Here is a 16,518-nt window from a genome sequence, read left to right on the forward strand (position 1 = left end):
GGATAAAAACTTGATCTTTCTTTCTTCTCTTCTTGCTCCCTAAAATCAATAAAAATTAATAAAAATATTTTCTCATTTTAATAAATATCTACATTGTGTTCATTTTATTAATCAGCTATTCTTCGACCTTCCTAAAATCTATTACCTATTGATGATGAACCTGTCGCTTCAATTTATGAGTACTACAACACTGCCGTTTTCTATTCATACCATTTTTTGGATTGAAGGCCCTATTTAATGATTTAAATGAAATAAATCCAAAGTAAACACATTGTGAAAAATATATTTTAATACATTGTGAAAAATACATTGTATTAAAATGTATTTTTAAAATACATTTTAATACACTTAAAATACATAGAATATTGGCACTTAGATAGTTATTTACAATGGTATTTACAATCAAGTTTTCTATACTTTTTGTGAACAGAATGATAACTGTATGCAGAGCTAACTATAGACACAGAACTATCTACAGCTCTTCCTTTCCGGCTCACAAACCATAACTGTGTGGAAAAGGGGAACAGTTAGTTCAAGGTGCTACAGCTCAAATTCATTAAGATTAAATTAATTTTGATCAGTTCTCCTGGGTTAAAAAATGCCAGTTAAGCCAAAGAGGGGGCAAGTGTGTACAATCTCCACTTCGCATTTCACTGTTGCTCCCTGACTTGACTGACTAGCCCTTGAAGCAAACCTGTACCTGAGTTCTGGGAAATGTCATACACAACAGGTCTTCTAAGTCCAAGGCATTGTTTTAAGCCTATTAATATGAGTTCATAGCAGGTGGCTTAACTTTAGGATAGACTTTTTTTTAGCTATCAATGCTAATAACTATTAAACCTTTATTTTTAATTACAAGAAAATTTTTCAATTACAGCTGATCTATTAATCATTCTTATGACCAGCCAGTGGTTTTTCTAACGGTAGTCAAGAAATGACCGAGTGAGATGCCTGAGCTGTACACCTTGCCTGTGTGCTCTTAGTGAAGGTCACTGTCTGCACTGCAACACTTTACGGACAGTCAGATTGAAAGCCTCATTTTAACTGAGAAGGAATGTGAGAACATTCAGATCAACAAAATGATTCTGAATCCCTGTTTGCTGTAGAAAAGTGAGATGAAAGTTTTAAAAGGAAAGGCCTGGGCTAATACAATTATCCAGCAATCACTTTCCTTCAAGTTAAAGCAGCCAACGGTCTGCCACAGCATTTTCTAGATGAGAAAATAAAGTCTGTGTGACTTTGGGATAGCTACTGTTGGTCATAGCTACATTTTATTTGGTTTGGTCCTTGATCAGAAATCCAAACCTTAATTCATATTTTGTTTTTATATAAAACAATCCATTTTATGGGCTGCTAGAAATGAATTATGGATAAAAATAGATACTATGTTCCTAATGGTCTCCCTGGGAAGATACACATACAGAATATTTAAGTTCAAAATATATTTCATTCTTTTCTACCCTTTTTGGTTTCCAAGTAACTAGTAATAAATAAGTTACTGATTACTGGGTAGTGGGGGAAAACTTTTTAGTCATTCTTCCATCTAAGAATTTCATTAAACAAACAGGTGGTACATCTTATGGTAGTATAAATAGACAGTAACTGGAAATCAAGTTTTACTTTTTAAACTACAAATGATTGGCAACTGTTTCCTTAATAGTTATTGCAGGAGTAGGTCCAACATGAGTCCATATATAGCCCTTCTCTGGTCTGGTGGGAACTGTGGGAAATGGTGATGAACGTGACTTGAAATATTCAGAGGGTGCATGACATACAAATTCCAAGTATTCCATCTTCCTTGGAAGATCCTCCTCTGGTCCTAAAGGCAGCCAATGGAAAGGTTAAACACATTTTTGAACACACATATCATCATCATAGAATGTTAAAATGCCCAGACACTAGGAGAAACCGCTCTGGTGGTGACTTGACATTAGCCCTTGGAACATGTGTTACTATGAAGTCACTCTATCATTTTTTTCTTTCTACTTGAACTGCTTAAGGAATATAGCATTCTCCCCAAAACAGTGACTCAATATGGAAAGGAATCTAAAAACAAAATTAGCCTTATTTAGTGTTTATTACATGCCCACACTGTTCCTAGTACTGTCATATGTCAATACTTCGAATCTTCACAAAGGCCCCCTGCAGTAGGCACTATTATTCCCATTTTACATGTGAGGAAAATGAGCCAAGAAAGATTAAGGAGCCTGCCTGATATCACACAGATAGGAAGTGTGAGGGCTATGAACCCAGAGTCTGGCTGCAGAGTTTACGCTCTGGAATCTGAGGGTTAGGAAGACAAAGGAGGAGCATCGGGGCCCAGGTGGCTCTGCCACACCACTGCCTCTGCTGAGAGTGCTACCCAACAGATCAGGTGAATGTGAGTCCACACGTTTACCTGCTTACAAGCAGCAGGCTAAAGCTGGTCATGCATTGAACTTGGCACACAGGTGAGAAAAACAGTGGAATGTTATTTGTCCCTGAGTTCTCACTGAAAAAAAATTTATGTTTTTTCTCAGGATGCAAAAGTGACACACGCTCATTACAGAAAGGTTAAAAAGTTCAGAGTAATTTAAAAACTCTGAACACTTTCAGAACTGAATTAATCAGGAACTTCTTGTGAGTCTACATGAAGAACTGTTTGTACCACCTCTTTTGGCAGCACTCAAATTAATAGAGTACAGTGGCTGCCATTTGAACAATCAACAATGATTTGTTATAAAAGGACCAGAATGATGTGTGCAGCATGTGAAAGGATGCATATTGAGAACATGGAAGATGCTACAAATGACCATGATAGTTCCTTCAGAAATTATTTTTAAAATTATTTATTTATTTATTTTTAGAGGGGGGAAGGGAGGGAGGAAGAGAGGGAGAGAAACATCAGTGTGTGGTTCCCTCTCACACACCTCCTACTGGGGACCTGGCCCACAACCCAGGCATGTGCCCTGACTGGGAATTGAACCGGTAACCCCTCAGTTCATAGGCCAGCACTCAATCCACTGAGCCACGCCAGCCAGGGTTGAGTGGATTTTTACAAGTAACTAAATAACCTAGTTCCTGAGCAATGAATTCTTTTAATAGTTTAATCCTGGGTCACACAAAAAACCTTATCCACATCACTTTTTAGTAAGTGCACACTGCCCTAACTCTAAAGAACTGACAGCACTCAAACCTCCACTATATAAAATGTCTTTCATGTTTTCTATAAAGCTCTTTATTGTACTTAATGATACTTATGCTTCTTTGTTATGGACTGAACTTTATCCCTCCTGGATTCATATGTTGAAGCCCTAACCGTCAATGTGATGGGTATTTGGAGACAGGGGCTTTAGGGAAGTAACTAAGGTTAAATGAGGTCAGTATGGATGGGACCCTAATCTGCTAGGATTGGTATTCTTGCAAGAAGAGACTGAACAAGGAGTGTGCACACTGAGAAGGTGGAGGTCCACAAGTCAGGAAGAGAGCTCCACCAGGAACCAACCCTGAGAGCACCTACATCTTGAACTTGCAGCCTCCACAACAGTGAGAAAATAAATAAAGCATTCTATTGTTTAAGCCATTCAGCCTGTGGTATTTTGTTACGGCAGTCCAAGCAGACCAATGCATTCTTGTACATAATAACAGAGACTTAACTGGGTTTGAGAACCTGTCCCATTTGTCAAACTCACCGATAATGTAGGATGCAGGATCAAACTGGTCCCTGGGACTAGAAAGAGTGGGAATGAGCCACGTCAGCGCTGCACTCTTCTCACAGTACTGGTCCTGGATAAAACCCCGGATCTGAGCATAGTAGGGTTTTCCGTCTTGTTCATCAATCACAGAAACAACATCTCCAATTTGGTAATATACTCCCTGGGGGGAAAGAGATAATCGCCTATTTAAAAAAAATAGAACAGCACCACAGCTATGAACTGGAACTTCCTTAATATAAGAGTTTTCAAAGTGTTCAATAAAAGGTGGCTGAAATGGACTAATATACCAATGTTTATATGGTTGATGCCAATTCTAACATTTCACTTTTAAATAAAAAAGTTTCACATAACACAGCTTGCATCTGGAGGGGCCATATCTCTATAAAAATGCCTTGATTTTCTATTTTGGCTAGAGCCACTGAGTTGCAGGAAGGTTAAGTGACTTGCAGAAAGCCACATAAGGCAGAGCTGCAGCTGAGGTTCCTACACCAGCTGGGTGGTCTGTCTCTGTTCTGGCTTGAAAATCAGTGCTTATCTGATGAAAATATACTCTATACACCTTCCTCCTCAGCCATTAATTAAGGAAAAGAGATACTATATATTCAAACCAGAGAAATAATAAAAAAAAATTTTATTATAATCGGTCTTTAGGATACAGTCACCCTCAATTCACCACACCTGTCCCTAGTCTCACTGGCACCTGTCCCTTGCCCTCCTGTTCACTGGCATTCCTGGCATTCATACTGTACCCTCTACTTCACACCCAACTAACTCACCTGTGTGTGTCTTGTGTTTGGGCCTCTGCCATCTACCCCACATCCTCTTCCCTGGGTCTTGAACTGGAAATAATCTCCCATTTGAACATCCATAATGGCTCATCCAAATATTTATGACACTCAGCACTTCCTTAGGTGGGTGTAGACCTGACAGACCAGAGTCCCTCCTGGTGGACCCTTTATCCGTGGAGCCGAGGGGGACTGCTGCATCTGGATCATTACGGCCGGGTATAGTCACTGTGGGCCACAGTCCACTACTTGCTAGTTCATGGGCGCATGGTAGACAGGATTAAATTACTGATACTTGACGTAACAGGTCTCACGTGCTTTCAATTAAGACATGCCTAAAAATCATTAGTACACTAAGTTCTTAGCTTAATCAGCTGTGAAAATAATGCACAAATTTGAAAATGTGATGATGATAATTTTTACTATCCACTGAGCGCTTACTCTGTAAGGTGCTTAACATGATCTCACTTGACACAATGTGGTAGTTCCTATTCACAATCCTGTTTTGTAGATAAAGGAACACTAGTTGGTCCTAGCCCAGTCATACAAGTTCCTGCGCAAGCAGTAGAGCCAGGAGCTGTGCTCTGAACTTGGGCTCTGGCATCAGGTGGCCTCACTCCATGCCTTAGTGGATATGTGATGTCAGACAAGTTAATTAACCTCTCTGTGACTCCAGGTCCTCCTCCATAAAATGGGGATAATAATACCTACTTCACGGAGTCGACTGGAATAAAGCATGTAAAATGCTCACCGCAGTGCCTGATAAATAGCAAGCACACACTTTGCTATGTGTTATCAACAATGTAGAAAATGCTGGAAATATAGAAGAGGGGTTTGCCTGGTGTACAGACTGTTTTAGACTACTCAGATGCAGGAGTAACAAAAAGGTTATACTCAAAGTATAATCACTTGTGTTTCCCAATGTTCAGGGCACTTAGGTCAAGTATAAAGCACCAACTCACCGCCCCCCGACATGACAGTACTTAATGGTTACTGTCTGTGCCAGGCCTGCCAGGCCTTACAGGTCTTTTCTATGCTCCAACTGCTTTCCTTGTTTTCTGGTTCAAAAATAATGAAATGTCACTTCTCTCACTGATTTATCGAATGGCCATGGGCTTTGGTCCTAGGAAACCCGAACTTCAAATAATGTGGACTCTTTCTTTCCCACCATGGACTTCCAGCAAGTGCCAATCCCCCCTGCCCTTACCCTCTCACGTCTGCTTGAAGGCACTTGAGAATCTCTGTGCCTACTCTACCCACTTGTCTAAATCCTGCCTCTGTCCTTCCCACTTTCGATGCCATCACATTGAGTAGGCTGGCTCACTCTTGCACAACTCCATACCATTTTAAAAACAATTCCCACAATCTACATTTAAAAAGTTCTTAAGGTCCTCATGTCATATTTCAATAGCTAACTTCCCCTCCCACCTCAGCTCTGGATGAAATGTTTTATAATAGCTACCTCTGGAAGAAATAGCTTAGAGAAGAACAAAAGCCACAATCACACTTTGTTACAGTGTAGCAGAGGACTCAGACTAACCCAACATTTTAGTGGCACATTAGAACGCAGGCCCAAATCTTCCTTCAGTAACACTATCCATGTTTACCTTGTAGAAGATTGATTCTGCAGTGATGATGGTCGAAACTGACTCGGGAGCTTTGATGGGCTATGGAAAAAAAAGTAAAAGTATTAGCATATTCATACTGTATATGTGTATGAACAGGCACTTTTCCAGTCATATACAAGAGTTCTGTAATTTGAAAAATACTAAATTTGTTTGGTGATGAAAACTGTGATAAAAAGATAAATGATTTTCCTGAATGTTGTGGCTAAGCACAATATAAATATTCCCACTGCTATTTCTGCTACTATTAGCTTAAAAACTGCTGGGAACCAGAGGACAAGCTTCTGATTATGATTCTGAGACCTGACACAAGCCCTCTTAGTGCTTTATTGCACATTCAAGTTTTAGTTACAAAAACATACCACCTCTAATGGCCTGAGCATGACCGAAGTGGAAGTAATAAAAAATGGGTAGATGAGCACTAAGTGAAAAAGTGTTTTTCCCTTGATGGACTTTTCCATCTCGGCCTGACCACAGAACCAGCTACGGTACTCGATGTCATCAGAACTAATATTCTAATAGGCCTGAATGAAGACTGAAAGGAACTTCCTTGGAAGTTCCTAGTAATCTGCTACCACCCGCCAATCATTAAAATCCACTCTTAAGCTGAAATACACACTTTTATGTAACAACAGAGGAAACAGGCCTTCCCAAATATGTCTTGGTATCGTCCTTAAAGAGGTTGCTAGAGGAATTGATATTGAAATACCTAAAAAGAACATATTCTACCATACATAAGAGGAAAACATGTTTAAGTGATAAAACTATAGTCAAATGAATATTTACTTAACATGCTTTGTCTAATCAATGAATGTCTAATTTTTAGAAAACTAAATTATTAAAATTGTAAACCAGTTAGGGGCAACTACCATCAGTAAGAAAATAATTCACAATCTTCATGACATATTGGACTGCCCCTTTTGTGTTTTATGAACAGATATGCCCAACTTCAGAAATGCTTTTACTGAAGTCAACATTCCCATTCTGAAAATGAAGGAATACCAAACTGAAATTTATATTTTATTTATCTTATTTTCTCTCATCTTATTTTCTCTCATCTTATTTTATCTTATCTCATCTCTCATTTTATTTTACTTTACTTTATTTCCACCCACCCAGCCATTTTTATCTTATTTTATCTTATCTCTATTTTATCTTATCTCTATTTTATCTTATCTATTTAATTTATTTTCATTTTATTTTATTTCCACCCACACAGCCATGCTAAGGTTTTAAAAATCTGTTTTTACCCTGGCTGGTGTAGCTCAGTGGATTGAGCACAGGCCAGTGAACAAAAGCATCACCGGTTTGATTCCCAGTCAGGGCACATGCCTGGGTTGCAGGCCAGGTCCCAGGTAGGGGATGTGCTACAGCCAACCATACACTGATGTTTCACTCCCTCTCTTTCTCCCTCCCTCTCTTCCCCATCTCTCTAAAAATAAATTTTAAAAAATCTTTAAAAAAATAAAAATAAAAAGGTGTTTCTAATGCATCATCCATTGTGTTTGACCATGTCCCCTTGTATTTACAAGGATAGTGAGAATTTACTGCGCTAAAAATGTGCTTTCAAATACCCCACCACAAAACTTTCAACACTTTCTTACAGCAGAAGAAGAGATAAAGGTTTAGCAAATTTTTACTTCATATTCCTCAAATTGATAAGTCAGTAAAATTCACTTTCTGGGGCTATAATAACAAACAATATGGAAATGAGTTCCAGTATTATTATTTACTTAGATCTTTAAAGAATGAAAAAAAGTTTTCCTACTGTACTTGACCGTACTGTAATCCTTTGCATAAAGAACTCAATAACATGCACCCAAAGTTTATGTTTCTTCTAGACTTCCATTTTATATTTCCCAGAGGAAAAAGTTCAAAAAAGAGAAACAGTATTACTAGTTTCATAAACAGTAAGCCTTCTGCAACAGAGCTCAAGCCTCTTACAAAGTCTGCACCTCTCCCCACAGCGAGAAGAGCTGGCAATGGTGGGAGATGCAGGCAGGGTCAGGGCACGTTACAAACACAATGCCATTGCAGTAAAAAAACACTGTCCACGATCATCTTACGTTTTTTAATTTAAAAATATGTCTTCTCCCTTTTCCTTTAGTGGAAACTTTCTTCTCAGCAGCTGGAGCAGATTTGTACTTAGTGTTTCTGAGCCGAGCCGACCTCCTGTGAATTTCCTGCTTACTCTGTTATAAATTAGAGAACACAAAAAGAGAAATAAAAAAGTGTGGAAAGGTTGCTGTCCCGATGCAACCATCTTACAAGGACCCCAGAGTATGCACTTCATACGGACATTCAAAAATTAAGAGTGCGCCTTTTCTTTCTATGAGGGGTAATCACATAAACTGGGCTAATGAAAACAGGGAGAGCCCTTTGCAAGCACGTCCGGAGCCTCCAAAAAGCTGTGAGCTGCTTACAGCAGGACAAAGAGTTAAGTCTATCCATTTGCCTTTATGAGAAAAACCACTAACAACTCTCCACCGCCAGAGGGCGCTCTAGGTATGCCACCGCTTGCCTTGGAATACTTACGCTGCCATTTAGAATGACATTGTGCTAACACTAACATGCCATAATGACAGAATACCCTTAATGAACTGGGACAAGTCCGGCATCAGGACCCTATTTACGTACCTGTGTATACGTGCACATACTGAGATGCCCGGCTGCTACCCCAAATATGGGGATTTCCCAAGGGTTTTTAATTTTCTTGCTTCTTTAGACTATAAATTTCTCACAAGAAAAGGTGCTCAGAATGGGTCGCACTAGCTAAGATGTCATCAGGGAGTGTGGACGGCCCGGCCCGGCGGGGACGCGGCGCTCCCGGAGTCTGGGCGGGCGAGGGCCTCCGTCCGCCCACCCCGCTTACCTGCTTGCCGCCCCCTCCCCCGTTGCTCTGAGAAGGGGCGGCCGAGGTGCTGGCAAGGGTCGCGGCACTGAAGCCACCCCCGCCGCTGCTGCTGCTCCCTGTCCCGCCTGCGGTCCCCGCACCGGCGCCGGCGCCCCCGCCTCCCGCGCCGCCCCGGCCAGTGCAGTGGTGACAGAAGATCTCCCCTTGCGAGCTCTTCTTCCACATAGAGGACGACGTGGTCTTGCAGACGCTGCAGGTGGGCTTCAGGCCCAGGGGCATCGTGGCCGGCTCAGGGGCCCCCCGCGGGCGCAGCGACACGGGAATGGCGACGGCCGAGCCCGGCCGCCCGAGGGCCGGCCCGCCACGTCCAGTGACAGGGAGAACAGCTAGGGCGCGGGCGCCAAGCTGTCCACGCTGGAACCAGGCCGCAGCCGCCGTCCACTGAAGGTAGGAAGACGATTCCTCCCGCACGGCACTCAGCACCAGCCCCCGCCACTCAAGACTCCAGGAGGCGCGGCCTGGGCGGGGCCAGGCCTGGGCGGAACCCAGAGCCGCGGCCCTGAGGAGGCTTCCGGTGATGGGCGGGGCCCGCCCAGCTGGGGACCTGCCCGACCGGAAGTGCCCACCGGGAGCGAGCTCATTCAGTTTGCTGCGTGCAACTCTTTGACCTTAGAACTGGGATAGGCAGGTAAAAAACAGGATGTCCAGTTAATTTGAATTTCAGATAAGCAACAAATAATTTTTTCAGTGTGTGTGTCCCATGCGATATTCGTGTTTATCTGAAATTCGACTTAACTGGGTGTCCTGTATTTTTGCTAAGTCTGGCACTCCTGCTTAGGGCCCCTTTACACTTTTAACAATTATAATTTTGACCCCCACATACTTTCGTTTATATGGACTATAGCCATTCAGGTGTTAGGAGTTGAAGTAGACATTTCAGCCTAAGATGTCAAGCACACCTTCCTTGACCATTGGGTGATGTCATCCTATGGCCCGTAGCCTCTGAACAAGACGCACTGAGAGAATGAGAGTAGAAAAGGCAAATAACTGGCTCGGCTTTGTCGGGAAACCATCTTGACCCCAAGGACTCCCTGAAACAGTCTTGGTACCTCCTTGGACTGCACTCCGGAACAGCAGGTTTAGGACAAGCTCGTTATCAAAAAACCAGCCCCCTTCCGCTAATGTCTAGTCAGTACAGGCTTCTCCAGGAAAAGGAGTCTGTCTCTCCTCAGCTTCACTTGGTCAAGTGTGGTTGCGTACCTGCCTTGATGATCCTGGGGTTTTGGACTTGATATCCTTGGACAGATCTTGACAAATGTGTTGATGAGGTGGGTTGAGCAAGGAGAGGAGCAAAACAAATGTGTTGAATGCCTATGATGTCATTTAGTTCTTATGACCACTCTGGAACGAGATATTATTATTCCTATTTTACTGTTAACTGATCAACAGAGGAACCATGATTTGGACTAGCTGTCAACACAGTGGCTGCTCTTGGCATCATATCAGGACCAGCCTCTAGAGCAGCTCCCGGGCCTGGGCTGTGACTTAGTCATCCTCTCTCTGAGTCTAGGTTTCCCCAATAGTAAAACAAAATATTAACTACTTTCCAGGGCTGTCGATGGGGATTAAGGCCAATTGTAAAAGTGGTTAAAGAGAATAGGTAAAGAATGTTGTTTCCTCATTTTAGAAAAATGTACCCTGTGAGGGACATCTAGGTATGAAATTTCATGCTCTATAATCTCTCTTTCCTGCTAATGTATTTCCCTCTGTATCTCATCTGCAAGGTACAACCTCTCTTCATTGAAAACTTTGGCCCCTGGCTCAACAGCTTCCTCTCCACCAGAGGACACCACCCTCACTGGGGTAAACAGCCACATGTATAACCACCCAGCACCCCGTTTTCTCCATTTCTCCTCTTCTCACTGATCTCCATCTCCTGTTCTTGACAGCTCCCATAACTCTGGTCACATCCTCTACCCTCTGAGACAATCAGGAAGAACTACATTTTTTTCCTTGTAAATTTTTTTTACAACCTTAGTATCCAACTCATTCTTGCAAAACTTGATTATCACAAAGTAACCACACTGGGGCAACCAAATTAAGAAACAGAACATTACTACCATAAGAGCCCCCTCCCCCCACCACACACATGCAACTTATATACAGAGGTAACCACTATAATGACTTCTAACACTGTAGATTTTGTAGATTCCCTTTAGCAGGTTAAGGAACTTCCCTTCAATTCCTATTTTCATCATGAATGTAAAATTTATCTGATGGTTTTCTCTATGAAAGGATCCTAATGCTTTTTCTTCTTTATCTATTAATATATGGATTACATAGATTTCTGAATGTTAACACCAAAACTCCTGGAATGAATCCAGTTTGGCCATGATGTACTATTCTTTTCACATATTGCTGGATTTGGTTAACTAATATTTAAGATTTTGCATCTATGTTCATGAGTGAGATGGGCTTATAATTTTCTTGTATTACCTTTGTTGGGCTTTGGCATCAGATTATATCAAGCAAAGTAAGGACTTTGGATTTTATTCTGAGATAGAAAACTATTCAGTGTTCTTATATGTGCTGATATGAAAAGGGCCCAAGTCCTGGCTGGTGTGGCTCAGAGGACTGAGCACCAGCCTGCAAACCAAAGGGTCACTAGTTCAAATCCCAGTGAGAGTACATGCCTGGGTTGTGGACCAGGTCCCCAGTAGGGAGCATGTAAGAGGCAATCACACATTGATCATTCTGTCCCTTTCTTTCTCCCTCCCTTCTCTTCTTTCTAAAAATAAAGAAATAGAATCTTTAAAAATAAAAAAAAAGAAAAGATCTCAGATGTAATTAAGGGGGAAGAGCCATAAATTTAGCCATGGAGGTGAAAGACCTGTATACCAAAAACTATAAGACATCAATGAAAGAAAGAGGAAGACAATAAATGAAAAGCTATTCTGTGCTTATGATTTGAAAATATTAATATTATTAAAATATCTATGCTACCAAAAGCAATCTATAGACTTGATGCAATTCCTATCAAAATTCCAATGGCATTTTTCACAGAAATAGAACAAACAATCCTAAAATTTGCATGGAACCACAAAAGACTCCAAATAGCCAAAGCGATCTTGAGAAAGAAGAGCAAAGCTGGAGGCATCACACTCCCTGATTTCCAACTATATTATAAGCTATAGTAATCAGAACAGTATGGTACTGGCATAAAGACAGACACACAGATCAATGGAAGAGAAAGAATAGCCCAGAAATACACCCATGCATGTATGGTTAGTTAATTTACAACAAAGAAACCAACAATATACAATGAGGAAAGGACAATCTTAAATAAATGGTGTCAGGAAAACTAGACAGTCACATGCAAAAGAATAAAACTGGACCACTATGTCCTCCTTCTTTAAACAGAAATTAACAAAAATGGACTAAAGATTTGAATATTAATACCTGAAAGCCTAAAACTCCTAGAAGAACACATAGGTGGTAAGTTCCTTAACATCAGTCTTGGCAAAGATATTTTTTGAAACTGACACCAAAAACAAAAGTAAATAATTGGAAATATATCAAACTAAAATGCTTCCACACAGAAAAGGAAACCATTAGCAAAATGCAAAGGTAACCTACCAAACAGGAGAAAATATTTTGCAAATCATATACCTGATAAGGGGTTAATATGCAAAATATATATGTAGAGTTCATACAAATCAATAGCAAAAATATCTGATTTTCAAAAAATAAGAAGAGGATCTGAATAGACATCTTTCCAAAGAAGACATACAGATGGCCAACAGGTACACGGAAAGATGCTCAGCATCACTAATCACTAGGGAAATGCCAATCAAAACTCACAATGTGATATCTCTTATATCAGTTATACCATGTTTGTTATAATGGCTGTTATTTTAAAAAAGACAAGAAGTACATGTTGCTGAGGATGTTAAGAAAAGGAAATCTGTGCGCTATTGATGGGAATGTAAATTAGTGCAACCATTAGTGCAAAACTGTATGGAAAGTCCTCAAAACATTGAAAATAGAACTACCAGGTGATCCAGCAATTTCAATTCTGGGTATTATCTGAAGAAAATAACACGAACTTGAAAAGCTATGTGTATCCTCATGTTCGTTGCCTTATTTACACTTGCCCATATATGGAAGCAACTTGAGTCTTCATCAGTGGATGAATGCATAAGGAAAATGTTCTTTATCGCACAAGGGAATATTATTCAGCCATAAAAAAGAAGAAGTCTTGCCATTTAGGACAAGATGGATGGACCTTGAGGATATTAGGCTAACTTATATAAGACAGAGAAAGACAGACAAATACTGTATGATCTCACTTATATGTGGAATCTAAACAAACAAACAAACAAACAAAAAACCCTAAAAAAAAAAAAAGCACACAGACACAGAGAACAGAACGGCTGCCAGAGGCGGGGATGGACACAACAGGTAAAGGGAGTCAAGAGATATAAACTTCCAGTTATGAAATAAAGAACTCAGGGATGTCAAGGCCATGGTGGCTATAGTTAATAATACTGCATTACATATTTCAAAGCTGCTAAAAGAGTAGATCTTAAAAATTCTCATGACAACAAAAGAAATTTTTGTAACCATGCATGGTGATGAATGCAAACTGGACTCATGTATGATTACTTCACAGTCTATACAAAACAAAATCATGTATTCTACACCTGAAAGTAGTGAATGTTACATGTCAATTATACTTTAATATAACTTTAAAAATCTTTCAATGAACTTTTTATCGGCCTTCTGTCTGGCCGAGGGATGCCCCACCTCTGCTGTCTTCAGTGCCTCAGAACTCAGACACCACTCCGCCATCCACAGTCCTGTGGGTCATGGTCTTTTGGATGGTTTGTAAGAAGTGGCTCTTGTCCAGGGCATCAACAAGATGGAAGTCCTGCCCTTCCAGTAGGCTGTGGCAGGTGGCAATCTCAGCCTCCAGCTTGACCTTGATATTCAGCAGGGCCTCATACCCTGGGCTGGGCCTGCCCTGACTCCAGGTGCAGCAGGATCCCCCTGAGTTGTTCCATCTGCATGGCATAGTGTGTCTCCACCTTCCTCAGGCTGTCCTCCAAACCAACCTTCAGATTCTGCATTGAGTCCAGGTCAGTCTCCAAGGACTGGACCGTACGTCTCAGCTCTGTGAGTGCCGTCTCAGCAGCACCTATCTCAGCGGTCTGAGAGGTGACCATTGTGGTGTTCTCTTCAATCTGATGGGAACAGTACTTGTCTAGCTCCTTTTGGTTCTTCCAAGTCAGCTCGTCATGCTGGGCCTGGATGTCTGCCATGATTTTGCCAAGGTCCTGAGATTTGGGGGCATCCAACTCCACGGTCAACCCAGAAATGGCAATCGGGTTTGTAGACCATTTACTTCCTCCTTATGGATCTTCTTCATGAAGAGCAGCTCCTCCTTGAGAGCCTTGATCTCTGTCTCCAGCTGCAGCCATGATGTTGGTGTCATCAATGACCTTTTGGAGCCCACTGATGTCATTCTCCACAGACTGGAGCATGGCCAGCTCCTTCTCATGCTTGACTCTGAAGTCCTCAGCAGCAAGATGGGCATTGTCAGTCTGCAGATTGATGCGAGCATTGTCCACAGAATTTGCAAAGATCTGAGCCCTCAGGTCCTTGATGGTCTTAAAATAATGTCCCCAGTCTCCAACCTGGGGTCCCTTCTTCTCTAAGTGTTCCCAGATTTTGATCTCCAGTCCCCTATTATCAGCCTCCAGGCTTCTCACCTTCTCCAGGTGAGAGGCCAGTGGTCATTCAGGCATCACATAGTCTCCTTCTCGCGCTGGATGCCCCCTACGCCCACCAGACCCCTGGCTATCCCTGCAGCCAGGCCCCAGATCCCCAGCTGCCCTGCACACTGGTGGAGCAGGACACTGAGAGCTGGGAGCCCAAGCCCCTGGTGCCTGAATAGATGCTGGCCACACTGCTGGCCAGCTGGACCAGGGAGCTGGGCAACTGCATGGAGCCCAGGGTCTGGTAGCTTGTGGAGAAGCTGGAGCGTGTGCTGAAGCTCATGTTGTTCAGGGAGGAAGGTGAGAAGCTGAGACTCAGGTTGAAGCTGCAGTCTAGTATAACTTTTTTAAAAGAGAGAAAAGGCAATTTACAGAACAGTGCATAGAACATGATCATTTTGTGTTACTTCAAAGATACATGTGTGTATGGTACCCTTTTTTTTTTGGTCATTTAGACAAGAAACTATTGACAATTGATGGCAGCAGAGGTGGTGAGGGAGGGAGACTCACTGTTCATTCTGTACTCTTTTGTATTGTTTAAAATTTTTTCACCACATGCATGCATTTAAAAACTTAATTAGAAGAAGAATGGGGAAGAAGAGGAAGAGAAAAACAAAAAGAGAAAGGGGGGAGAAAGTATCAAATTGAGAAGGAAATAAAAATAGTTTTTCAGCCCTAAAAATTGTCTCCCAACTGGAGGTTGTGGTGTAGAGTAGATGGTACCTGGTTCAAGGAGTGACAACTTAACCTCCTCACTGCCACTCAGTTCCTTTTTTAAAAAATATTTTATTTATTTATTTATCTATTTATCTATTTATTTGTTTTTAGAGAGAGGGGAAGGGAGGGAGAAAGAGGGGGAGAGAAATATAGATGTGCAAGAGATACACTCGATCAGTTGCCTCTTGCACACCCCCAACCGGGGACCTTGCCCGAAACCCAGGCCTGTGCCCTTATTGAGGATTGAACCAGCAACCTTTTGGTTTGCAGGTCAGCACTCAAGCCACTGAGCCACACCAACCAGGGCACAACTCACTTCCTTTGTACAGTGAGGATGGTATTGCCCACTCCAGGGCTGTGTGAAGATTTGATCAGTATTGTACTTGGCACACAGCTCAAAGTCAGTAAGTGGGCTTCTCCTTCAAGCAGTAAAGCTGTAGCACCACAAAACTCCTGTGCAGATGTACTAGGATAACAGTGACTGAAAATAAAAAACACAATACACTATCAAATAATAATTATAGAGTAGCTTGTACTGACAGACTCATAGAAAAATCACAAATTAAAATTATCATTTCCCTATGACAATTTCTAGACATAAGCAGTTGCAGTTCCTTTCTGACCAAGGAACAGCAAGAACTGGACGAAGGTCAGCCATTCACACCGGAGCCAGCAGAAGTGCTGCCTGCATGTCCCGCCTCTGAGCGAGAGCAGGAAACTGGATACAGAGCAGTGGAATGGCATGACGACACATGCAGGACACAGCAAGGGGACCACCCCAGAGCAGAGCTGAGAAACCGCAGGTCTCCAGAATGTCCGTAGTACCCCGCCCCCCGTGTTCCCCTCTGTGACCTAGCCGGGGTGTCTGAGATGCTAAGATGGTTTTGGAGGTACGAGCCTGCCATCTTCTCAGGTTGTCGGCTCCTCAGTAAGCCCCTTTCTTCACACCCCTACCTGCGGCACTAGTTTGGCTTTCGTGGCGGCGGGCAGCCAGACCTGTGGGTCGTTTTCCCAGTTTCACTGGAGCAGCAATTTCCAACCCTTTTCATCTCACGACACACATAA

The 16,518-nt window shown here is 42.0% G+C and overlaps 1 protein-coding gene and 1 pseudogene across 1 annotated transcript; both read right to left on the reverse strand.

Annotated features, from left to right (window-relative positions):
- Positions 1-738: 738 nt before the first annotated feature.
- GATAD1 (GATA zinc finger domain containing 1) lies at positions 739-9,484 on the reverse strand. The gene is made up of 5 exons (XM_028525647.2): positions 8,978-9,484; positions 8,172-8,297; positions 6,088-6,147; positions 3,672-3,855; positions 739-1,819 (listed from the first exon to the last, which is right to left on the reverse strand). Exons 1-5 carry the CDS (start codon positions 9,236-9,238, stop codon positions 1,629-1,631), a joined length of 822 nt encoding a protein of 273 aa, XP_028381448.1. The 5' UTR covers positions 9,239-9,484; the 3' UTR covers positions 739-1,628.
- Positions 9,485-13,711: 4,227 nt separating this feature from the next.
- Positions 13,712-15,091, reverse strand: LOC114507272 (annotated as a pseudogene).
- Between the last annotated feature and the right edge of the window lie 1,427 nt (positions 15,092-16,518).

The sequence above is a fragment of the Phyllostomus discolor genome, chromosome 10 (genome assembly GCF_004126475.2).
Source record: "Phyllostomus discolor isolate MPI-MPIP mPhyDis1 chromosome 10, mPhyDis1.pri.v3, whole genome shotgun sequence".
Lineage (NCBI taxonomy): Eukaryota > Metazoa > Chordata > Mammalia > Chiroptera > Phyllostomidae > Phyllostomus > Phyllostomus discolor.